The sequence below is a fragment of the Ambystoma mexicanum genome, chromosome 9, assembly GCF_040938575.1.
Source record: "Ambystoma mexicanum isolate Mex_15411 chromosome 9, UKY_AmexF1_1, whole genome shotgun sequence".
Taxonomy (NCBI): Eukaryota; Metazoa; Chordata; class Amphibia; order Caudata; family Ambystomatidae; genus Ambystoma; species Ambystoma mexicanum.
In genome coordinates, this window is record NC_090931.1 from 98,577,422 (window position 1) to 98,598,498 (window position 21,077).

The 21,077-nt window shown below is 45.5% G+C and overlaps 1 protein-coding gene across 1 annotated transcript in view; it reads right to left on the reverse strand.

Moving 5' to 3' along the window:
- Positions 1–21,077, reverse strand: part of TMPRSS5 (transmembrane serine protease 5) — a 212,337-nt gene that overhangs the window by 160,676 nt on the left and 30,584 nt on the right. Inside the window, exon 2 of the mRNA XM_069614237.1 lies at positions 9,351–9,483. Within this exon, the coding sequence (XP_069470338.1) occupies positions 9,351–9,483 (133 nt within the window). The remainder of the gene's footprint in view (positions 1–9,350; positions 9,484–21,077) is intronic.

Genomic DNA, 21,077 nt, shown 5'->3' on the forward strand with positions numbered 1-21,077 from the left:
ACCCTCACTGGCTTTCCTCTGCAATCATCCCCACGTCATGTGTATCACATCTGCATACCCTCATCGACTTCCCTCTGCAACCATCCTCCCACATCTGAATACAATCACGGACTTCCCTCTGCAACCATCCCCCGACACCTGAATATCCTCACTGACTTCCCTCTGCAACCATCCCCCACATCTGAATACCATCACTGACTTCCCTCTGCAACCATCCCCACATCATGCGTATCACATCTGAATACCCTCACTGACTTCCCTCTGCAACCATCCCCCCACATCTGAATACCATCACTGACTTCCCTCTGCAACCAACCCCCCACATCTGCATACCCTCACCGACTTCCCTCTGCAACCATCCCCCCGCATCTGAATACCCTCACTGACTTCCCTCTGCAACCATCCCCCCACATCTGAATACCCTCACTGACTTCCCTCTGCAACCATCCCCCCACATCTGAATACCCTCACTGACTTCCCTCTGCAACCATCCCCCCCCACATCTGAATACCATCACTGACTTCCCTCTGCAACCATCCCCCCACATCTGCCTACCCTCACTGACTTCCCTCTGCATCCATCCCCCACATCTGAATACCCTCACTGACTTCCCTCTGCAACCATCCCCCCACATCTGAATACCATCACTGACTTCCCTCTGCAACCATCCCCCCACATCTGAATACCATCACTGACTTCCCTCTGCAACCATCCCCCCACATCTGCCTACCCTCACTGGCTTCCCTCTGCAACCATCCCCCCACATCTGAATACTCTCACTGACTTCCCTCTGCAACCATCCCCACATATCTGAATACCCTCACTGACTTCCCTCTGCAACCATCCCCCCACATCTGAATACCATCACTGACTTCCCTCTGCAACCATCCCCCACATCTGAATACCATCACTGACTTCCCTCTGCAACCATCCCCACATCATGCGTATCACATCTGAATACCCTCACTGACTTCCCTCTGCAACCATCCCCCACATCTGAATACCATCACTGACTTACCTCTGCAACCATCCCCACATCATGCGTATCACATCTGAATACCCTCACTGACTTCCCTCTGCAACCATCCCCCCACATCTGAATACCATCACTGACGGCCCTCTGCAACCATCCCCCCCACATCATGCACATCACATCTGCATACCCTCACTGGCTTTCCTCTGCAATCATCCCCACGTCATGTGTATCACATCTGCATACCCTCATCGACTTCCCTCTGGAACCATCCTCCCACATCTGAATACAATCACGGACTTCCCTCTGCAACCATCCCCCGACACCTGAATACCCTCACTGACTTCCCTCTGCAACCATCCCCCCACATCTGAATACCCTCACTGACTTCCCTCTGCAACCATACCCCCACATCTGAATACCCTCACTGACTTCCCTCTGCAACCATCCCCCCACATCTGAATACCATCACTGACTTCCCTCTGCAACCATCCCCCCACATCTGAATACCATCACTGACTTCCCTCTGCAACCATCCCCCACATCTGAATACCATCACTGACTTCCCTCTGCAACCATCCCCCCACATCTGAATACCATCACTGACTTCCCTCTGCAACCATCCCCCACATCTGAATACCACACCGACTTCCCTCTGCAACCATCCCCCCACATCTGAATACCATCACTGACTTCCCTCTGCAACCATCCCCCCACATCTGAATACCATCACTGACTTCCCTCTGCAACCATCCCCCCACATCTGAATACCACACCGACTTCCCTCTGCAACCATCCCCCCACATCTGAATACCATCACTGACTTCCCTCTGCAACCATCCCCCCACATCTGAATACCCTCACTGACTGCCCTCTGCAACCATCCCCCCCACATCTGAATACCATCACTGACTTCCCTCTGCAACCATCCCCCCACATATGCATACCGTCACTGACTTCCCTCTGCAACCATCCCCCACATCTGAATACCCTCACTGACTTCCCTCTGCAACCATCCCCCCACATCTGAATACCATCACTGACTTCCCTCTGCAACCATCCCCCCACATCTGAATACCATCACTGACTTCCCTCTGCAACCATCCCCCCACATCTGCCTACCCTCACTGACTTCCCTCTGCAACCATCCCCCCCACATCTGAATACTCTCACTGACTTCCCTCTGCAACCATCCCCACATATCTGAATACCCTCACTGACTTCCCTCTGCAACCATCCCCCCACATCTGAATACCATCACTGACTTCCCTCTGCAACCATCCCCCACATCTGAATACCATCACTGACTTCCCTCTGCAACCATCCCCACATCATGCGCATCACATCTGAATACACTCACTGACTTCCCTCTGCAACCATCCCCCACATCTGAATACCATCACTGACTTCCCTCTGCAACCATCCCCACATCATGCGTATCACATCTGAATACCCTCACTGACTTCCCTCTGCAACCATCCCCCCACATCTGAATACCATCACTGACGGCCCTCTGCAACCATCCCCCCCACATCATGCACATCACATCTGCATACCCTCACTGGCTTTCCTCTGCAATCATCCCCACGTCATGTGTATCACATCTGCATACCCTCATCGACTTCCCTCTGCAACCATCCTCCCACATCTGAATACAATCACGGACTTCCCTCTGCAACCATCCCCCGAAACCTGAATACCCTCACTGACTTCCCTCTGCAACCATCCCCCACATCTGAATACCATCACTGACTTCCCTCTGCAACCATCCCCACATCATGCGTATCACATCTGAATACCCTCACTGACTTCCCTCTGCAACCATCCCCCCACATCTGAATACCATCACTGACTTCCCTCTGCAACCAACCCCCCACATCTGCATACCCTCACCGACTTCCCTCTGCAACCATCCCCCCGCATCTGAATACCCTCACTGACTTCCCTCTGCAACCATCCCCCCTACATCTGAATACCCTCACTGACTTCCCTCTGCAACCATCCCCCCACATCTGAATACCCTCACTGACTTCCCTCTGCAACCATACCCCCACATCTGAATACCCTCACTGACTTCCCTCTACAACCATCCCCCACATCTGAATACCCTCACTGACTTCCCTCTGCAACCATCCCCCCCCACATCTGAATACCATCACTGACTTCCCTCTGCAACCATCCCCCCACATCTGCCTACCCTCACTGACTTCCCTCTGCAACCATCCCCCACATCTGAATACCCTCACTGACTTCCCTCTGCAACCATCCCCCCACATCTGAATACCATCACTGACTTCCCTCTGCAACCATCCCCCCACATCTGAATACCATCACTGACTTCCCTCTGCAACCATCCCCCCACATCTGCCTACCCTCACTGACTTCCCTCTGCAACCATCCCCCCCACATCTGAATACCATCACTGACTTCCCTCTGCAACCATCCCCACATCATGCGTATCACATCTGAATACCCTCACTGACTTCCCTCTGCAACCATCCCCCCACATCTGAATACCATCACTGACGGCCCTCTGCAACCATCCCCCCCACATCATGCACATCACATCTGCATACCCTCACTGGCTTTCCTCTGCAATCATCCCCACGTCATGTGTATCACATCTGCATACCCTCATCGACTTCCCTCTGGAACGATCCTCCCACATCTGAATACAATCACGGACTTCCCTCTGCAACCATCCCCCACATCTGAATACCATCACTGACTTCCCTCTGCAACCATCCCCACATCATGCGTATCACATCTGAATACCCTCACTGACTTCCCTCTGCAACCAATCCCCCCACATCTGAATACCATCACTGACTTCCCTCTGCAACCGTCCCCCCACATCTGCATACCCTCAACGACTTCCCTCTGCAACCATCCCCCCACATCTGAATACCCTCACCGACTTCCCTCTGCAACCATCCCCCCACATCTGAATACCCTCACTGACTTCCCTCTGCAACCATACCCCCACATCTGAATACCCTCACTGACTTCCCTCTGCAACCATCCCCCATCTGAATACCATCACTGACTTCCCTCTGCAACCATCCCCCCACCTCTGAATACCATCACTGACTTCCCTCTGCAACCATCCCCCACATCTGAATACCACACCGACTTCCCTCTGCAACCATCCGCCCACATCTGCCTACCATCACTGACTTCCCTCTGCAACCATCCGCCCACATCTGCCTACCCTCACTGACTTCCCTCTGCAACCACCCCCCCACATCTGCCTACCCTCACTGACTTCCCTCTGCAACCACCCCCCCACATCTGCATACCCTCACTGACTTCCCTCTGCAACCATCCCCCCACATCTGCATACCCTCACTGAACTCCCTCTGCAACCATCCCCCCACATCTGAATACCCTCACTGACTTCCCTCTGCAACCATCCCCCCACATCTGAATACCCTCACTGACTTCCCTCTGCAACCATCCCCCCCACATCTGCATACCCTCACTGACTTCCCTCTGCAACCACCCCCCCACATCTGCATACCCTCACTGACTTCCCTCTGCAACCATCCCCCCACATCTGAATACCCTCACTGACCTCCCTCTGCAATCATCCCCCCACATCTGAATACCCTCACTGACTTCCCTCTGCAACCATTCCCCCCACATCATGCGCATCAAATCTGCATACCCTCACTGGCTTTCCTCTGCAACCATCCCCACATCATGTGTATCACATCTGCATACCCTCATCGACTTCCCTCTGCAACCATCCCCCCACATCTGAATACCATCACTGACTTCCCTCTGCAACCATCCCCCAACATCTGAATACCATGACTGACTTCCCTCTGCAACCATCCCCCCACATCTGCATACCCTCACTGACTTCCCTCTGCAACCATCCCCCCACATCTGCATACCCTCACTGACTTCCCTCTCCAAACATCCCCCCACATCTGAATACCCTCACTGACTTCCCTCTGCAACCATCCCCCCACATCTGCATACCCTCACTGACTTCCCTCTGCAACCATCCCCCCACATCTGCATACCCTCACTGGCTTTCCTCTGCAACCATCCCCACATCATGTGTATCACATCTGCATACCCTCATCAACTTCCCTCTGCAACCACCCCCCACATCATGTGTATCACATCTGCATACCCTCATCAACTTCCCTCTGCAACCATCCCCCCACATCATGTGTATCACATCTGCATACCCTCACTGACTTCCCTCTGCAACCATCCCCCACATCTGAATACCATCACTGACTTCCCTCTGCAACCATCCCCACATCATGCATATCACATCTGCATACCCTCATCAACTTCCCTCTGCAACCATCCCCCACATCATGTGTATCACATCTGCATACCCTCATCAACTTCCCTCTGCAACCATCCCCACATCATGTGTATCACATCTGCATACCCTCATCAACTTCCCTCTGCAACCACCCCCCACATCATGTGTATCACATCTGCATACCCTCATCAACTTCCCTCTGCAACCATCCCCACATCATGTGTATCACATCTGCATACCCTCATCAACTTCCCTCTGCAACCACCCCCCACATCATGTGTATCACATCTGCATACCCTCACTGACTTCCCTCTGCAACCATCCCCCCACATCTGAATACCCTCACTGACTTCCCTCTGCAACCATCCCCCCACATCTGAATACCCTCACTGACTTCCCTCTGCAACCATCCCCACATCATGCATATCACATCTGCATACCCTCATCAACTTCCCTCTGCAACAATCCCCCACATCCTGTGTATCACATCTGCATACCCTCATCAACTTCCCTCTGCAACCATCCCCACATCATGTGTATCACATCTGCATACCCTCATCAACTTCCCTCTGCAACCACCCCCCACATCATGTGTATCACATCTGCATACCCTCATCAACTTCCCTCTGCAACCATCCCCCACATCATGTGTATCACATCTGCATACCCTCACTGACTTCCCTCTGCAACCATCCCCCCACATCTGAATACCCTCACTGACTTCCCTCTGCAACCATCCCCCACATCTGAATACCATCACTGACTTCCCTCTGCAACCATCCCCCCACATCTGAATACCCTCACATCTGAATACCCTCACTGACTTCCCTCTGCAACCATCCCCCACATCTGAATACCATCACTGACTTCCCTCTGCAACCATCCCCCCACATCTGCATACCCTCACTGACTTCCCTCTGCAACCATCCCCCCACATCTGAATACCCTCACTGACTTCCCTCTGCAACCATCCCCCCACATCCGAATACCCTCACTGACTTCCCTCTGTAACCATCCCCCCACATCTGAATACCATCACTGACTTCCCTCTGCAACCACCCCCCCACATCATGCGCATCACATCTGCATACCCTCACTGACTTCCCTCTGCAACCATCCCCACATCATGCGTACCACATCTGCATACCCTCACTGACTTTCCTCTGCAACCGTCCTCACATCATGCGTATCACATCTGCATACCATCACTGACTTCCCTCAGCAACCATCCCCCACACCAGGACAGCAGGCAAATGAGAAACTGTGGTGAACATGCAGCCGATTGTCCACAGACATCACCAGGCGAAAGCAAAGTTGATCCCTCTAGGTGAATACCCAGAAGACCACCACGAGGAGTGGGGAAGGTCAAATGAACCTGGTTGGATTCAGAAAATGACGGAGCCAGGCTGATTAGTCCCCAAAAATATACAACCTAATGACGGTCACCACCAAAATCCCCCCACATCTCTTCTCCTAAACTCCGCAACTCGACTCCATCCTATGCAAAGCTCTTTTGTGGCAAGTCTAACAATTAATGAACTCCAGAACGTCACCAGCAAAAAACAATTCCCCCCCCCCCATCTATTTTGATCTACAACGGCCATGAAAAGAACCTCAAGGCATCTCTTGGTCGATTCACCCAAGAGTCATCGAGAACATCGCCTTCTGCAGCTCTGGCCAAACAACATTCACATTTAAAGCTTCTGCTCCATTTCATACCAGCATAACCCTTCTATAGCAATAGCGGAATCACAACAAACTAGCCATCCACCTTTCGAAAGATCCTATTAGGTGCCACCATTCACCCAGCAGAACATGCATACGGCTAGCGGTGGAAGGAAGAAAAGCCGCTCGAGCACTTCCTACTAGAGCAGAAGTGGCAGAAGCGGCAGAAGCAGCGCTAATCCAGGCTTCGGACCTGTGCGCAGCACTGAAACCTGGATGTTATCAGACACAGCGAACATGACCTTCTAGCAGCAACATGGGTTCTCCTCTACATATTTCATGGAACACATTATGCATGCTTCGAAGCTAGTGGTACAAGGGGACAATGGCTTTTTCCCAGAACCACACAATTCTTGCAGGAAGTGCTTATGTGGAAATTAAACTCCTCACCAAGCTTTAAGGTGGGCTCGTCTTGGAAGCCCCCTCAAGTTGAGCAATCCCAGTCCTCTGCCCAATGGTTTTTGCTGCACTCGCATCCACACCAGGGGCCCCTTTGCCCTGCTGCTACGTGCAAATCTGCATGGGATCACAGGGTTGAAAGTTGCTGGGAGCCATTTCACTCTTGCTTCTAGCCTAGAAGAGCATGGATGGCCTTACTCTGACAACTTCCAGGAGCTACTTCTGGATCCTCAAGCCAACTGGAACCAGAGACACATACCTATGCGACTGGAATGCTTTCTGTTTGGGTATGTATACACAGGAGCAATGTGCTAGTCTTGGAAACAAAACAATGCTGGTCAGCATGGACGCGATACTCGATCCACGCTTGGTCCTAAGCGTGATCAATTCTTTTTTTCAAACGCATTGATGCAATGCTGGAGTGCGTTGAAGTTTCGTTACGCTACACTTCTAGGTGGGAAAGATGGATAGGGCTTAACAGTGGCGTGTCCAGGGAGCGGCCTGGGGTGCCACGTGCTGCCCCTGAAATCTGATTGGCCACCCCAGGTGCCACCCCATTATCCTAAACTATGATCATTATGTGTGTGCACTCGTACTTCATGCCACCCCTGCGTATGTCAGTGCCCCACTTGGGCCACCCTTGTCAGAAGAGTCCGGACACGCCACTGGGGTTTACACGCTTTGATTTAAAGAGTGAGATGTTCGCTGCAAGACATGCGTACATGTGGGTCTCCAGTTCGCCTTCCTCCAGAGAAGTTTGACAACATACGGCACATTGAGCGATCATCTTGTATAGTTATTGGCTAGAAGTGACACACATTCTGTTGACAGGGGTCGATCTGCTCTACACTTGTGCTTTGAATTTCAAAAAGGGGATTTTTGTTTTAATGCGACGAACACTGACCTGAATGGTCCTGTCGGATATAATTTTGATACAACATTGGAGTATCATGTTAGGAGGTGCTTTATGCATATGAGCTGGTTTGTACTTATGACCGATGCCATGCATATAAAGGAATTCTTACCTGAATATTATATTTCTTATCTGTTTCTTTAGGAACTACGAGGGGCTATGCCCTGATGAAGGGACTAGGGTGCCGCAACACGTATGGTGTGGTTTTGCCCTCAGTGGAGTATTGTATCTCATGAATGCTTTACATTGCGAAACAATTGTGTACCAACCGTTTCAAGCAACTCGATTAAGTTTATGCATTCTTATGTGTCTTGTTAAAATTTCATGTAAAATGCTATCTAAAAACCTTCCTTTATATGCTGGGCCCACACTACTCTGTGGCCCATGACCGACAATCCTGGTTTTTGATGCATCTGTTCTTTGACTGTCATAATTAATATTGGTATGCAGTGTTTATAACGGAAAAATAAAAATAAACGACACACTTTAATGACACCTAAATAACGACAGAGAGTAGAATTATTTAGTAAAAGTATGTATGAGGGACGGGGCAAGGTATTAAAGGGGTGGGGTAGTTGGGGGGACGGTAAAAAGGCAGTAGAAACCGGGGGTTTGGGAGGCCCAAATTTAAAACAAATTATTCTATTTTTATCATTATTCAGATGTCATTTTAAAAGTATGCCGTTATTTAGGGTGTCATTGTAAAGACATGGAACCTTAATATTATTTGTAAACGTTTTTGAGTTTGCTTCACTAAAACACACCCCCATCCCTTCCAAGACTCACGAGCCAAAGCCACGAGGAGCTCCCGACTGATCTATATGGGGTTCTAGACTGAACCAGTCGCTACTTTCCTAGCTCTTGGGCCAGAGATTCATCAACCAATCACTGGGCACATTACTAGAGAGGTTCAGGAAGACCCCGCCTCTACGTTTCATTGCTTCTATGGGATGGTGCCTGGAGTTCTACAATTGCTAAAACCACACATGCGCAGTTATCAACCTAATTGCCCTTTCCCGCCCATAGGATATCTCGTGCATTCTCCCACTGACCTTGCTCCTCCGAGGACGGTGAACCGCTGGACTCATCCGCTTTGCTCGATCCCACAGGGCGGGCATTTAGTGTTCGGCCACCTTCTGGGTCCGCCGGCACCGCCACAGTAAATTGTGTGATAGTTCTAGAACTCTAAGGAAAGAAAATTCATATGTGAGGCTATAAAGCAATGTAATTACTGATCATATGAGCTGCCTGCATCATCAAGGTGTTTTTGTGGCAAACTGTTCTGCCTGGTGCTCAACACACCTGTTTTTCAACACTGCCTCTCTCGCCGCTTGCATACCACACATCACCTACTTCCCACCACTCCCGGTCGCCAAACATTCTCCACGTTTCTCATTCACCGCTTCACCCAAGAAGTAAAATTTAGGTATCTGTTTATCTTATCTGAACTTATAAAGTGCAGCTTAAGCCCAAGGGCATCATGGCGCTGAAGTGAAGCCAACCTGGAAACTAAAGAACTAGAAGAGAAAGGTTTTCAGACCTCGACGGAAAGGCAGATGGTTCTCAAGGACACGTAAGGAGAGTGTGCAGTCTTTGCATCGAAACTTTTTCCATCGAGGGATAGTCAACACATCTTTTCCATCGAAAAAATATCCATGGAATGCATATTTATGGGGGTAAAGGGTTCATTTTGTTTCGGGTGGGTATTTAAGGGTTCAAAACAGGCGGGGGGGGGGGTGGGGAGGGTGGTTGGCAGGGACCACCCATAAAGAAAAATGCAATTCGATGGACAGGATAGGAATGATTCGATGGAACTATTCCTCGATGGAAAAAGTTTGACGGAAAGACCTGTAAGCAGGAAGAAGGTTCCAGGTCTTAGCTGCCGCCACTGAAAAGGCACGACGACCCACCCAAGCAACTCTGGCCCTAGGGGGCTGAATGGTCTTCAGAGCTTGCGAGCGGAGACAACCTACGGTTCGCTTGGAGGAATTCTGCTACGATTTTATAAAATGTTATCATTGCTACAGTTTGGCCGTGGCCATGCGCGAGAATGGCAACCAGTCCTATTTGTTCCCTTTGGATTCTGGGATTTGTATTTTTAACTTTCCCCGTTTCAAATTTCAGACGACTACAAGTTCCAGAATTCAAAGCAAAACCAGAACTGGATGTGCTAACTCATGGTCACGGGAACCTTGAAAGCTCTGCGTCTCCTGCCAACAACCGTGGTACCTCTGGCTTAGTGGTCATCAGACTTAGATAGGAATATGTGATTCTTTGCTCAGTGGAAAAAGAAAAAAAAAAATTGAAAAACTACAACAACAAAAAAATAAAAACACAGCTGGGCTGAAATACATCACTTCGGTGTTGTCAAGCTGTGTGTCTGCCCCCTCCCAGGGAGCTTTCCAAAATGACGACTGTTTTTTTTTACTTTGGTAATCACTCCCAACAGAAGCAATTTTTGATTTGCAATTTACAACGCAATGCGATGGGAAAATGATGTTAGCACGCGCAGACTCGAAGCCAAGAGAATAAATGATACCTCGCTTTACTCAACACATTTCAATAACATTTTGTTACATTTTAAGGTGGATTTAGAATGTGGTTTGGTGATTTGCACATCTAACACAAATAGCTTGTTCTGTTTATGAAAGCAAACAAAATGCAGAAATCTTAGGATGTTGGGGTTAAATTAACGATGGGATGAAGAGATGTGGCCTTCTGGAGACTGAAACGGGGCACCTGGGAATCTTGGTTTTCTCCACTTGACAAACGATGTGATCCTGAGCAAATCACTCGCCACACAGTGCCCGGTTTCCCTTACCTTTTCCAACTGAGGTCATCCGAAAAGGGATTGTGTTATGTTTGCACTATTGTCACACCCCACAATCTGACAACCCCAATCCCCACCTCCTCCTCAACTGTCACACCACTGCACCCTGTCCACCCGGTTTCCCTTTTGCACTGCTGGACTACGGAACACTGCCTTCAATCTGCCACAGCTGGGCATGCACAGGGCTACCTCTGTGCAGATGAACCTATGCTTGGGATATGATCGAAGGATCCGGGCACGAATGGCTGTCATAAGTTGGCAGTACTTGGGTGACTGAGGCTGCACTTGGCATATGACCACAGAACTTGGGCTTGCCAGTCTGTGCCTTGCATTGATGCCGACGCATTGTGCATGAGGCTAGCATTGCTTGGGTGTACGAGGCCACAATTGGCGCGCACACACAACTAGTGCCTGGGCATGCAAGTCTGAAATTAGCATAACAGGACCATACCTGGCGAGTGAGCAATTAACGGGCATAAAATGGCAGCACCTGCCTGTATGAGCCTGTTCTAGTTTAACGAGCCTGCAATTGTTCTTCGGGGGTTGCCCCCAGCATATGATCATGATTTGTTATTCATATAGCGCTTACGCCCAAGCGCTATACATATCACATTTACATACATTCATAATCCCAGCATATTATCATGATTTGTTATTCATATAGCGCTTACGCCCAAGCGCTATACATATCACATTTACATACATTCATAATCCTAACCGAAGTTGGTACTCATGTATTCACCTCGCCAGGATGAAGTGCTGAGTGGACCTTGCTGGGATTCGAACCTGCGACCTGCAGATCACACATATTGCAGCAGTTAGCGCTCAACCCGCGGAGATATCTTACCGGCATATCATGACTGCACCCATTTTACATTTGTAATTTCACCTCCTTTGAGGTCACAAGTGCCAAAAGTAATAACATCACTTGTGATAGTATAAGTCCAACAAAAATATGATAAAACCTTCTGTGATGCTATTCATTTGTGAGGTTACTTCCTCCAAGTAGGCATTTTGATGAATTGTCGTCCCTGAATTTATCTTGCTCTATGTGGGTTTACTCTCTGCACACACCTGCCGTCGGCATGTGGGGAACACCGGTTTCAACCTTGGTCTCACACCCTCGGCACACATAGATCAGGGCTGGAAAGTGAATCATGATGCACTCATGATAGAGTGGGAAAGGTACTTCTGAGAGAAGTAGGCTTGAAGATCTTACCATGCCAATGTGTTTTAGAAATGAAGAGCAGAAATGTATTCAATGGATGAATTCTATTTGCGTTTAAGGACGGTGTGGAATCCGGGGTGGATGGACTGGCCTATGGGGAACTCTGAAGATTTCTCGGTACATCTCTGGACCATCACTATCAGGGGTGAACTGGCCTATAGGGAACTGTGGAGATTTCCAGATAGGCCTCTGCACCATCAATATCAGGGGTGGACTGGCCTATAGGGAACTGTGGAGATTTCCAGATAGGCCTCTGCACCATCAATATCAGGGGTGGACTGGCCTATAGGGAACTGTGGAGATTTCCAGATAGGCCTCTGCACTATCACTATCAGGGGTGGACTGGCCTATAGGGAACTGTGGAGATTTCCAGATAGGCCTCTGGACTATCACTATCAAGCGTGGACTTGCCTATAGGGAACTGTGGAGATTTCCAGATAGGCCTCTGCACTATCAATATCAGGGATGGACTGGCCTATAGGGAACTGTGGAGATTTGCCGGTTGGCCTCTGCACCCTGGGCCTTGTGTGGTAACCTATTTTAGTTCCAAATTCTCATAGGAAAGGGGTTGGGCTTGCTGAAAATGCGTAATTTGGGGCCACTTTGAATATGTCCACGGTCTCTTTTGGTTCCCAATCCTCTCCTGTGTGGACTACAAACTTGTGCCCAGTGTACTTGTGAAAAAAGACCAAGAGTGACGAGGATCCTCGTGTTCTTCACCCATTGTTTAACATATTCAATCCCAACATTTGTTTAAACCCAATGCTAAAATGATGGATGTCAATTTTATACCCCAACTTGTATTTTTTAATAAATATTTAAAATTGAAAAATCAACCAATAAAACACATTTTTTTTTCATACCAAGACCTCAATTTAGATGAAAATAGCCTTTTAAGGTTTTTTTCAAATGCCAACTCTTCTTACTATATTCTGATCTTTTATATGGCCAACATTAAAGGGCACCCGTAATCCTGAATATGCTGTGGGGGTGGGGAGGCGCAGGAGTTCTTTTCCTTATGACGGTCACATAAATAACTGAATAGTGTGGCATTTTCCAAATACACAAGGGTTTTTGGGGAGTATTCAGAGATTCTCAGCGCTTTGTCAAGGACAAGCCTGTCAAACTCGGCCGGTAATGTTGAAATCCTAGTTAGAAATGGCCGCCACTACCATGACGCCGACATGAACGTGGCTCAGGACGTCACTCCCAGGCCTTTGAAAATGTGCACGGACAAGATGGCGACCTCCACAGCACAACTGTGTGCGCGGCAGCTGGCTGGGGATCTACTAGTCTTTGTGATGCACTAAATAAGATGCATTCAGATGGTATGCATACTTGCACTCTTGCTATTATCCATGCGAGCAAACTGGATAGCAGTTTTCAGACCTGAGAGCCACGCATGATTTCGCTTGGCTTCAGTGGGTAGGTAGAGTTTCCTGCTGGGAAAATTCCCACTCCCCTTGTGACTATTAAAATGCTAAATTCACGATTAACAAATGTGAATGTAAATCCTGCGTGGATATTAAAATTTAAATCTATAATAAAATTGAATTGTTCCAATTTGCAGTGAAGGGATGTGAGAGTAAAATAATTGCAGCAGCACTGGGTAGATGTATTTTGGAAACGTGTTTACCTAGAATACCCCATTACCCTATTTTGGGGTGGCATAGTAATATACCCATTGCACCCACAATCTAGAACATGCCATTTTCGAAAATAAACTCATTGACAAAAAGATCAGCCACAACATTGGCATTTAGTGAAGAAGAGGCTACAAGAATTTTGGGTCTCATGTCAAGCACAGATAAAGAATCTACATCAGAGGATAACCCTGATAGACGTGTATACAAATTAGAAAAATTTATACGTAGAGAAATCTCACAGAAATTACATGCGTCAACACGGGCACAATATCATAAATCCAAAAGATTCCCCTGTGGACTCAGAGTGTACTTGTGCCCGACATTGTGCAAAGAGAACCAGGAATTCGTCAAACGCTGAGAGCAAATACTCTTTGGACCTCATACTGTTGACAATTGAGGAATTAGCGTACTCTCTATCCTCCATCAATAGAAATAGAAGAAATTAAGGAACAACTTTCTACATTAAAATCTGGAAAATAACTGAAAAGATCTTAGAGGACACCGATCATATAAATTATACTCTTATAAAAAATAAAATGTAGAACAACGCAAAATCAGAAAGTTTCAAAGAGATATGCTTGATTACGCCAGCGACATCATGAATACTTGGCAGGATTTCGATCAAAATTGTAGTCAAACACCTTACAGACCAGAAAATCCACTACGTAACAAGGCCAGTATGGACAGTAGCGATTTAACGAGTGGAGAAGGGGAATACGCGAACAATCCTAACACCAACACCCAAAACAACACTGATACAGATACAACCAAGAACCTTGGCGCCTGTAGTCACAGAACAACAGCTTTTTTTTTTCTTTTTTTAGAAGGAAGCAGACCCGAAGAGGGCAAAATAAAGCAAAGACTAAGAAACAACTGAGCAATTCTCTGAGTATTAACATTTCTAGTAAACCACTGTCCAGATCACAAATGGATACATTGAATTTGGGATGGTCTTTAATACCAACTAATAAAGCATGTTTTGAGGAAGAGGTAAATCTCTTTAAAATAATACATAAAATGGAACTGAACATTTTCTTTGAGAACTTACCGGAAACTCTAGACAGAGCCACAGAAGTAGAATTCTTAGAAATGTATGGAAAGAGCAGGTTTCATCCACAAGTAAATCGTCCAACCATAGACATGTTTAAACTAAAAACTACAAAGGAGCTGAGGTGCCTGAATTACAACACACAACATACAAGTAACAGAAGAAAACATCAACTCAAATTGATAAAGGAATTGGCAGAAGATACAACTATCATCATGAAACCGGTGGATAAGGGCAGTACACTAGTGATCACGGATGCTACCTTTTACAAATTATTGCTAGACCAAAGAACATATTTACAGCTAGATAGCGAGCCAATATTGGCAAAGAATACAATAAAGAAAGCATTCAATTTGGAATAGATTAAAGAAAGGACAAGCAAATTTCTCTAGAATCCATCTCCCATCACACCAGTACAACAGATCCACCTTTCATCGTGGCCGGGACAAAAGTGTATTTCAACCAGTTGCAATCTACCTGCATACAGCTCTATAACCACTTATACAGGCAACCACTACCCACCTCCAGGACACAGCAATTTTTTTTACAATTTACGTGTGAATTACAATTTACTAATCCAACACTTATACTCTTTACCCTGGATGTCACCAGTCTATAACTTCATCCCCCATGGAGAAGGAATAGATTCGATGGAATGGTTTCTGTTACACCATGAAAACATCTTGATCCATAAAGTTTTTGTAATTGAATTATTACACCCAATTCATACATTAACTTCTTTAGGTACAATGAGAATTTCTATTTGCAAATATCTGTATGTATCACTTTGAACAACATGTACTTGACAATCAACAATGGACATCAAGGTTAAATTCGCCCTAGCCTGTTACGCCTGCACGCCTGGAGAGAATAGCCGTGGAGAACCCTGTGGAAAATACCAATGCTCTTTTCTGTGGACTTGGAACCACTGGACTTTTGTAAGCCCCTCCCCCTATGCACGTGCTTTTCTTTTTTTAAAGGCTGATGCGCTCACGCGCCCTAGCTAAGTGGCCTTAGGAAGTGGCCCGTACGCCTGCACGCCTGGAGAGAATACCTGTGGAGACCGCTGTGGAGAATACCAATGCTGTTTTCTGTGGACTTGTAACCACTGGACTTGTGTAAATATCATACGGTCCTTAAAAACATGAACTGCAAGATTTTATTGTAGTTATTCCATCTAAAACTTACATTTTCTCTTGTTATTTTAGAAGCCCCTCCCCTTATTCACATGATTTTTTTTAAGCGAAGTGGCCTTAGGATGCGGCCTGTTATGCCTGTTGGGCCTGGGAGCCAGGGGAGGGCGTGAAAGGAGCTCAATAACGCCGATTTGTTCTGTTTTGAATCTTTAGTGACTTGACTGGATGCTTGAGTCGCTTGCATTGGTGAGCTCTGTCGGTGATATTTGTGGGGTCCTTGATTTGCTGACTATGAAGAGAACGAATGCTAACCGGAAAAGGGAAGTAGCGGTTGCGACGGGGTCACGCATGACTCGACGCATGAGTATCACGGGCAGCCGCCCTTCCTCTTCCTAGCTGCTCTGACACCGACAAAGATCTTATAGAATGTGCACAGCAGTGTTCGAATGCCAATGTAATAGAAGAACAAGCGACCACAGCATTGGACTGTTTAGGTCACTTAGCGACCTCGCAGTCTGTATATTGTGAAGATCGCATTAATGAGCGCAGAAAAGTCACAATATGGTTCCACAATGTGATATCCATATTAGAAGGCATGACTCCAGCTTTTCATTTATGGACACTCCTCCGATATTCGGGACGGGTGAAATCACTATTGGAGTTTGTCTCAGCACCTAGATGCTTCCATTCAATGTTCCACTGAGCAAGAGGATATGATAGTAAATGCTCAAATGTATGATTAGACTCAATGTTATAATCCATGATTTATCTAACAAAAGTACAGCAGATTCACGGATTCTTGTTGAATTAAAAAAAGCAAACGAGACCACTGAATGAAACAATGATGGTACTTACCGTTATGCCGGAGATATGTGTAAAAACAATGTCAAATATGTATCCCGTGATAATAGAAAGCGGTTTACCAATAACCAATAGACCTGACACAGCATTCTCACATGAAACTATAGCAAAAGCTGGAGTCATACGAGATTCTAGGGTGGTTGGAATGAAATCTAAAAAAAACAACAACAAAAAACAAAGTATCTCGCCAGATTTAATGGTCCCCACTCAGGCCAATGATTCATTAGTACAATTTATTAAAAAAAATATATCAAAGAAAAGGGAAAATAAAACAGACAAATACAGCCACTGAGAGCAGACAACCTATCTTCTCCTAAGTTTTTGCGAGATAGTAATTTTCGTGGTCTAATGTGTGAGAATCAAGAGGAAAGTAAAACTATTCTTGTCTCGGATTCACCCGCTAAAAGCTTTGAGGATCTCCTTGGACCATCAGTAAACCCTCTAGCAAGTAAACTTGAACCGGCAAATGAAGTAAATCACCAGGAGTACTCCGATGGTGATAATCGCCTTTCTGATGCACTAAGAAACAACTGATAGAATAGATCTGGAAACCATAGAAATGGGTGTCTTGGACATATTTGATATCTTCAAGAAGCCTGTTGCCCCGTCTCATACAAACACATCTATATCGGTGCCAGTGGTTGCCTCAGAAATGTCAACCTTTTCGGGACCACTTTTACGACCGATTCGAGGGTGGCCCATATTCAGGTTATTCCTATAATAGGCGCACCAAATAATGACTGATCTAAAAAAAATCATGAAGCATCTAAAAAGGCATGAATGTCCCATCCAGTGTACAAAGAGAAAAATCTAATGTTAATGTGCGCCCAATTGATGCTAACCAGAAATTATAGCCTATTGACGATAATCCTCATCCCATATCCAGTAATCAAAGTAAGGGACCTGCCCCCATCTTGCCGAACAGATTCCTCTCTGAAGTCTTTGTTCGTACTGTAATAAAAAATATCTTGAGACAAAAGATAGAGGATGATATGATGAGACAGGGAATAACACAGATGGATATGAGACTTCAACCAGCAGTTGAAGTCGCAATTCCTATTCTATCATCGGGAAGTGATGTCCAAAGTGATCTTGAAAGAAATAGGGATTGCATTATTCACTCCTTTGAATCAAGTAAGGGCGTGACTGATCCTCAAGCTGTATCTGTGCCTAATTATAGCCTCGTGGACCAACATTATGAAACAAACTCTCGAATATACAACAAAGGTAATTCTAACGAGAAATTACGACCCCCTGTGTTTCCTAACGTTCCAAGCTTAATTCTGCATTATGTTTTCGAAGATGGTGGTCCATACACTTTAAACAGACCTTATATATTAAGTTTATTTAGAGATATTCCAGAATAAAGGTTGATAACATCATCTGACATAAAACTGATAGATTTTACACATCCTGAAAGTTACTATTATATACGCTTGGTAATTCCTTCTCTCGTGCGATCATTACTTCTGAAAGAAGCGTAACGCTACAGAAGAGAGGTGTTGATATATTCTGTTACCAAGACTCAATGATAGCAGGGTTGACCACACAACCTAGCACGGCAAAACTAGCTAAAAATGATGTGAATCTTCCCATTAATGAAGAAAGATCGACTTGTAACGAAATGCAGGAATGGCGAAATTTAGCCGTATCCTTAAAAGAATCGATATCCCCAACTAAAAAATATGGGAAAGCCACTTTAGCAAAGCTGAAACCTATTGTCTAGTATCTTGGAATTCACGAAGCCATTCTCATTTAGTATTCAACAACAGATTATGTAATAATCTTGAGAGCTTCGATTTCATTTTAATTCAGGAAACTTGGGCTCGAGGACAGTTGTTGTGGGATGGTTATGTAATACTGGGTCAGCAGCCAGAAGCGCAATTAGAGGTCGTCCCAAAGGAGGTCTTGCTCTCGCGTTTCGAAATAATCAATTGATAACGAGGTTAACCGAAAAGTCAATAAATACTTCAGCATTGATATCTACTTTTTCATGTAAAAACCTTAAAAGCTACTCTATCTTTAATGTTGATAAATATTTATTGGAATTCTGCGGATTATACAGACACCCTTTTGGGAAAATTGATTGAAGAAATAAACATCATGATAGAAGATTGCCTTGATGTAACTCCTGGAGGCCATGTAATCCTTGCAGGTGACCTAAACACAGATTGTAATTTGACCAGCTGCGAGATGGAGTGGGCAATATTCCCTTTGGCTGACCAAAGTTCCAAAACTGGCAATACAAAAAATATAGAGGTGCTCTATGGCTGTCTTTTGCAAGATCTTGGGGCTTGAGAATGCAGTTTTAATGATAAACCGACATGGCATGCAAGCAGTGAGTACTCAACAATTGACTATATGTTCATGAGTGAACTAATGATTGGTCTGAAAATTTGAATGTACGAGATACTGCTCACAGTGATCAGGCAATGCTGTCCATTTATCTAAAATGGCAAAAAGAGACTGCATGTAAAAATGTATATTGCGCTGATAATGCGGTCAATGTTAGAGGAAATCGGGTGAAATGGAATCCTGTTAAGTTAGTGAAATTTCATAACTTGATGATGCATGATTTCTCCCAAAGTAGTTTAGAATCCAAAATATGTACATACTCTCTAGATAAATTTAGCTCGTACCTTGATAAGATGACGTATACATTTTGTACGTCTAATTTTCTTAGTACAAATAAGAAATATCGCCATAAACATTTTTGATACTGAGATAAAACAATGAAGAGCTCAGCTGAATAAAGAAATACGTGAGATAAAGAAGATGATACTACCCTTAGAAATAGTTAAAGAACAAATTAGACTTTGTCGGCAACGATATAAGAACTGGCAAATTGATCATCGATTTAGTCAGCAACAAAAAGATGGGGAGGCAATGCTTAGTGCTATGAGAGAGCACAACTCTTCAAATTATTGGTCACTGATAAACAGTACCGAAGTCTTGCAATCTCAATTGACTATAAATCCCATAAACAAATCTGTATGGAGAGATCATTTTGAGAGCCTTTATCGAGCGTCAACTCCGCACATATGAGCATGAAAATTGGTCACTAGATGTGTCAGTGAGAAACATAGCAAGCTACATCAGGAAAGCAAAGTCATCCACCACGCCTGGTCCGAATAATCTGTCCTTTGCTATGTTCAAGCAGAATCTGTTGTTGTGGGCTAACATTTTACATTTAATATAAAGTAATGTGATATCAACTAAGAAAATACCCAATTCATGGAGAATGTCTTACGTCCTTCCGATCTTTAAAAAGGGGGCTGCCTGTGCCCAACAAACTATCGACCCATATCGCTGATGAATATGGAGGCAAAAATGTGTGCATCCATGGTATTAGATCTACTGATACATTCGATTGAAGAGAATGCAATCCTGGCTATCAGGCAGATTGGGTTTAGAAAGGGTATGGGGACTGATGCCGGCGGTCTACATGTAACCACATTGCAGTTTAAGGCACATCATAAGAGTCAGCTTCCTTTGTATGCAGCATCAATGGACCTCTCATCAGTGTTTGATATGGTTAACAGACATTCTCTGGCATCGGCTAATGGAAATGAACATAGACAGGCGTTTATTGGATATGCTGATACACTTCTATTCCAAGACAGTGATGAGGGTGAGGCTTAGTAATGATAGGTTAATGTCAAATGAAATAAAGGCAATGAACAGTCTTAAACAGGGATGTGCATTGGCCTCAATTTTGTTTAAGTTGTATGTTGCCGGTGCGGGATTTGTTCTTGATGAAAGTGGCTTAGTTGCACCCAAGCTAGGATCAACCAGTATAAAAAGGATTGCTTATGCTGACGATTTTCTACTTTTTGATCGAACTAAGATCGGTCTGCAAAGGCTTATCAATTCCTTTGTGCAGTTTATAAAAGGATTTGAATTTTAAAATAAATACCCAAAAAACTAATTATCAATTTAGGACAAACTAATAAAAAATGTGCAAAGCCGATATGGACTTGTGATGGTGTAAAAGAACTACCCACAGAAAGCCATTACTATCTAGGATATT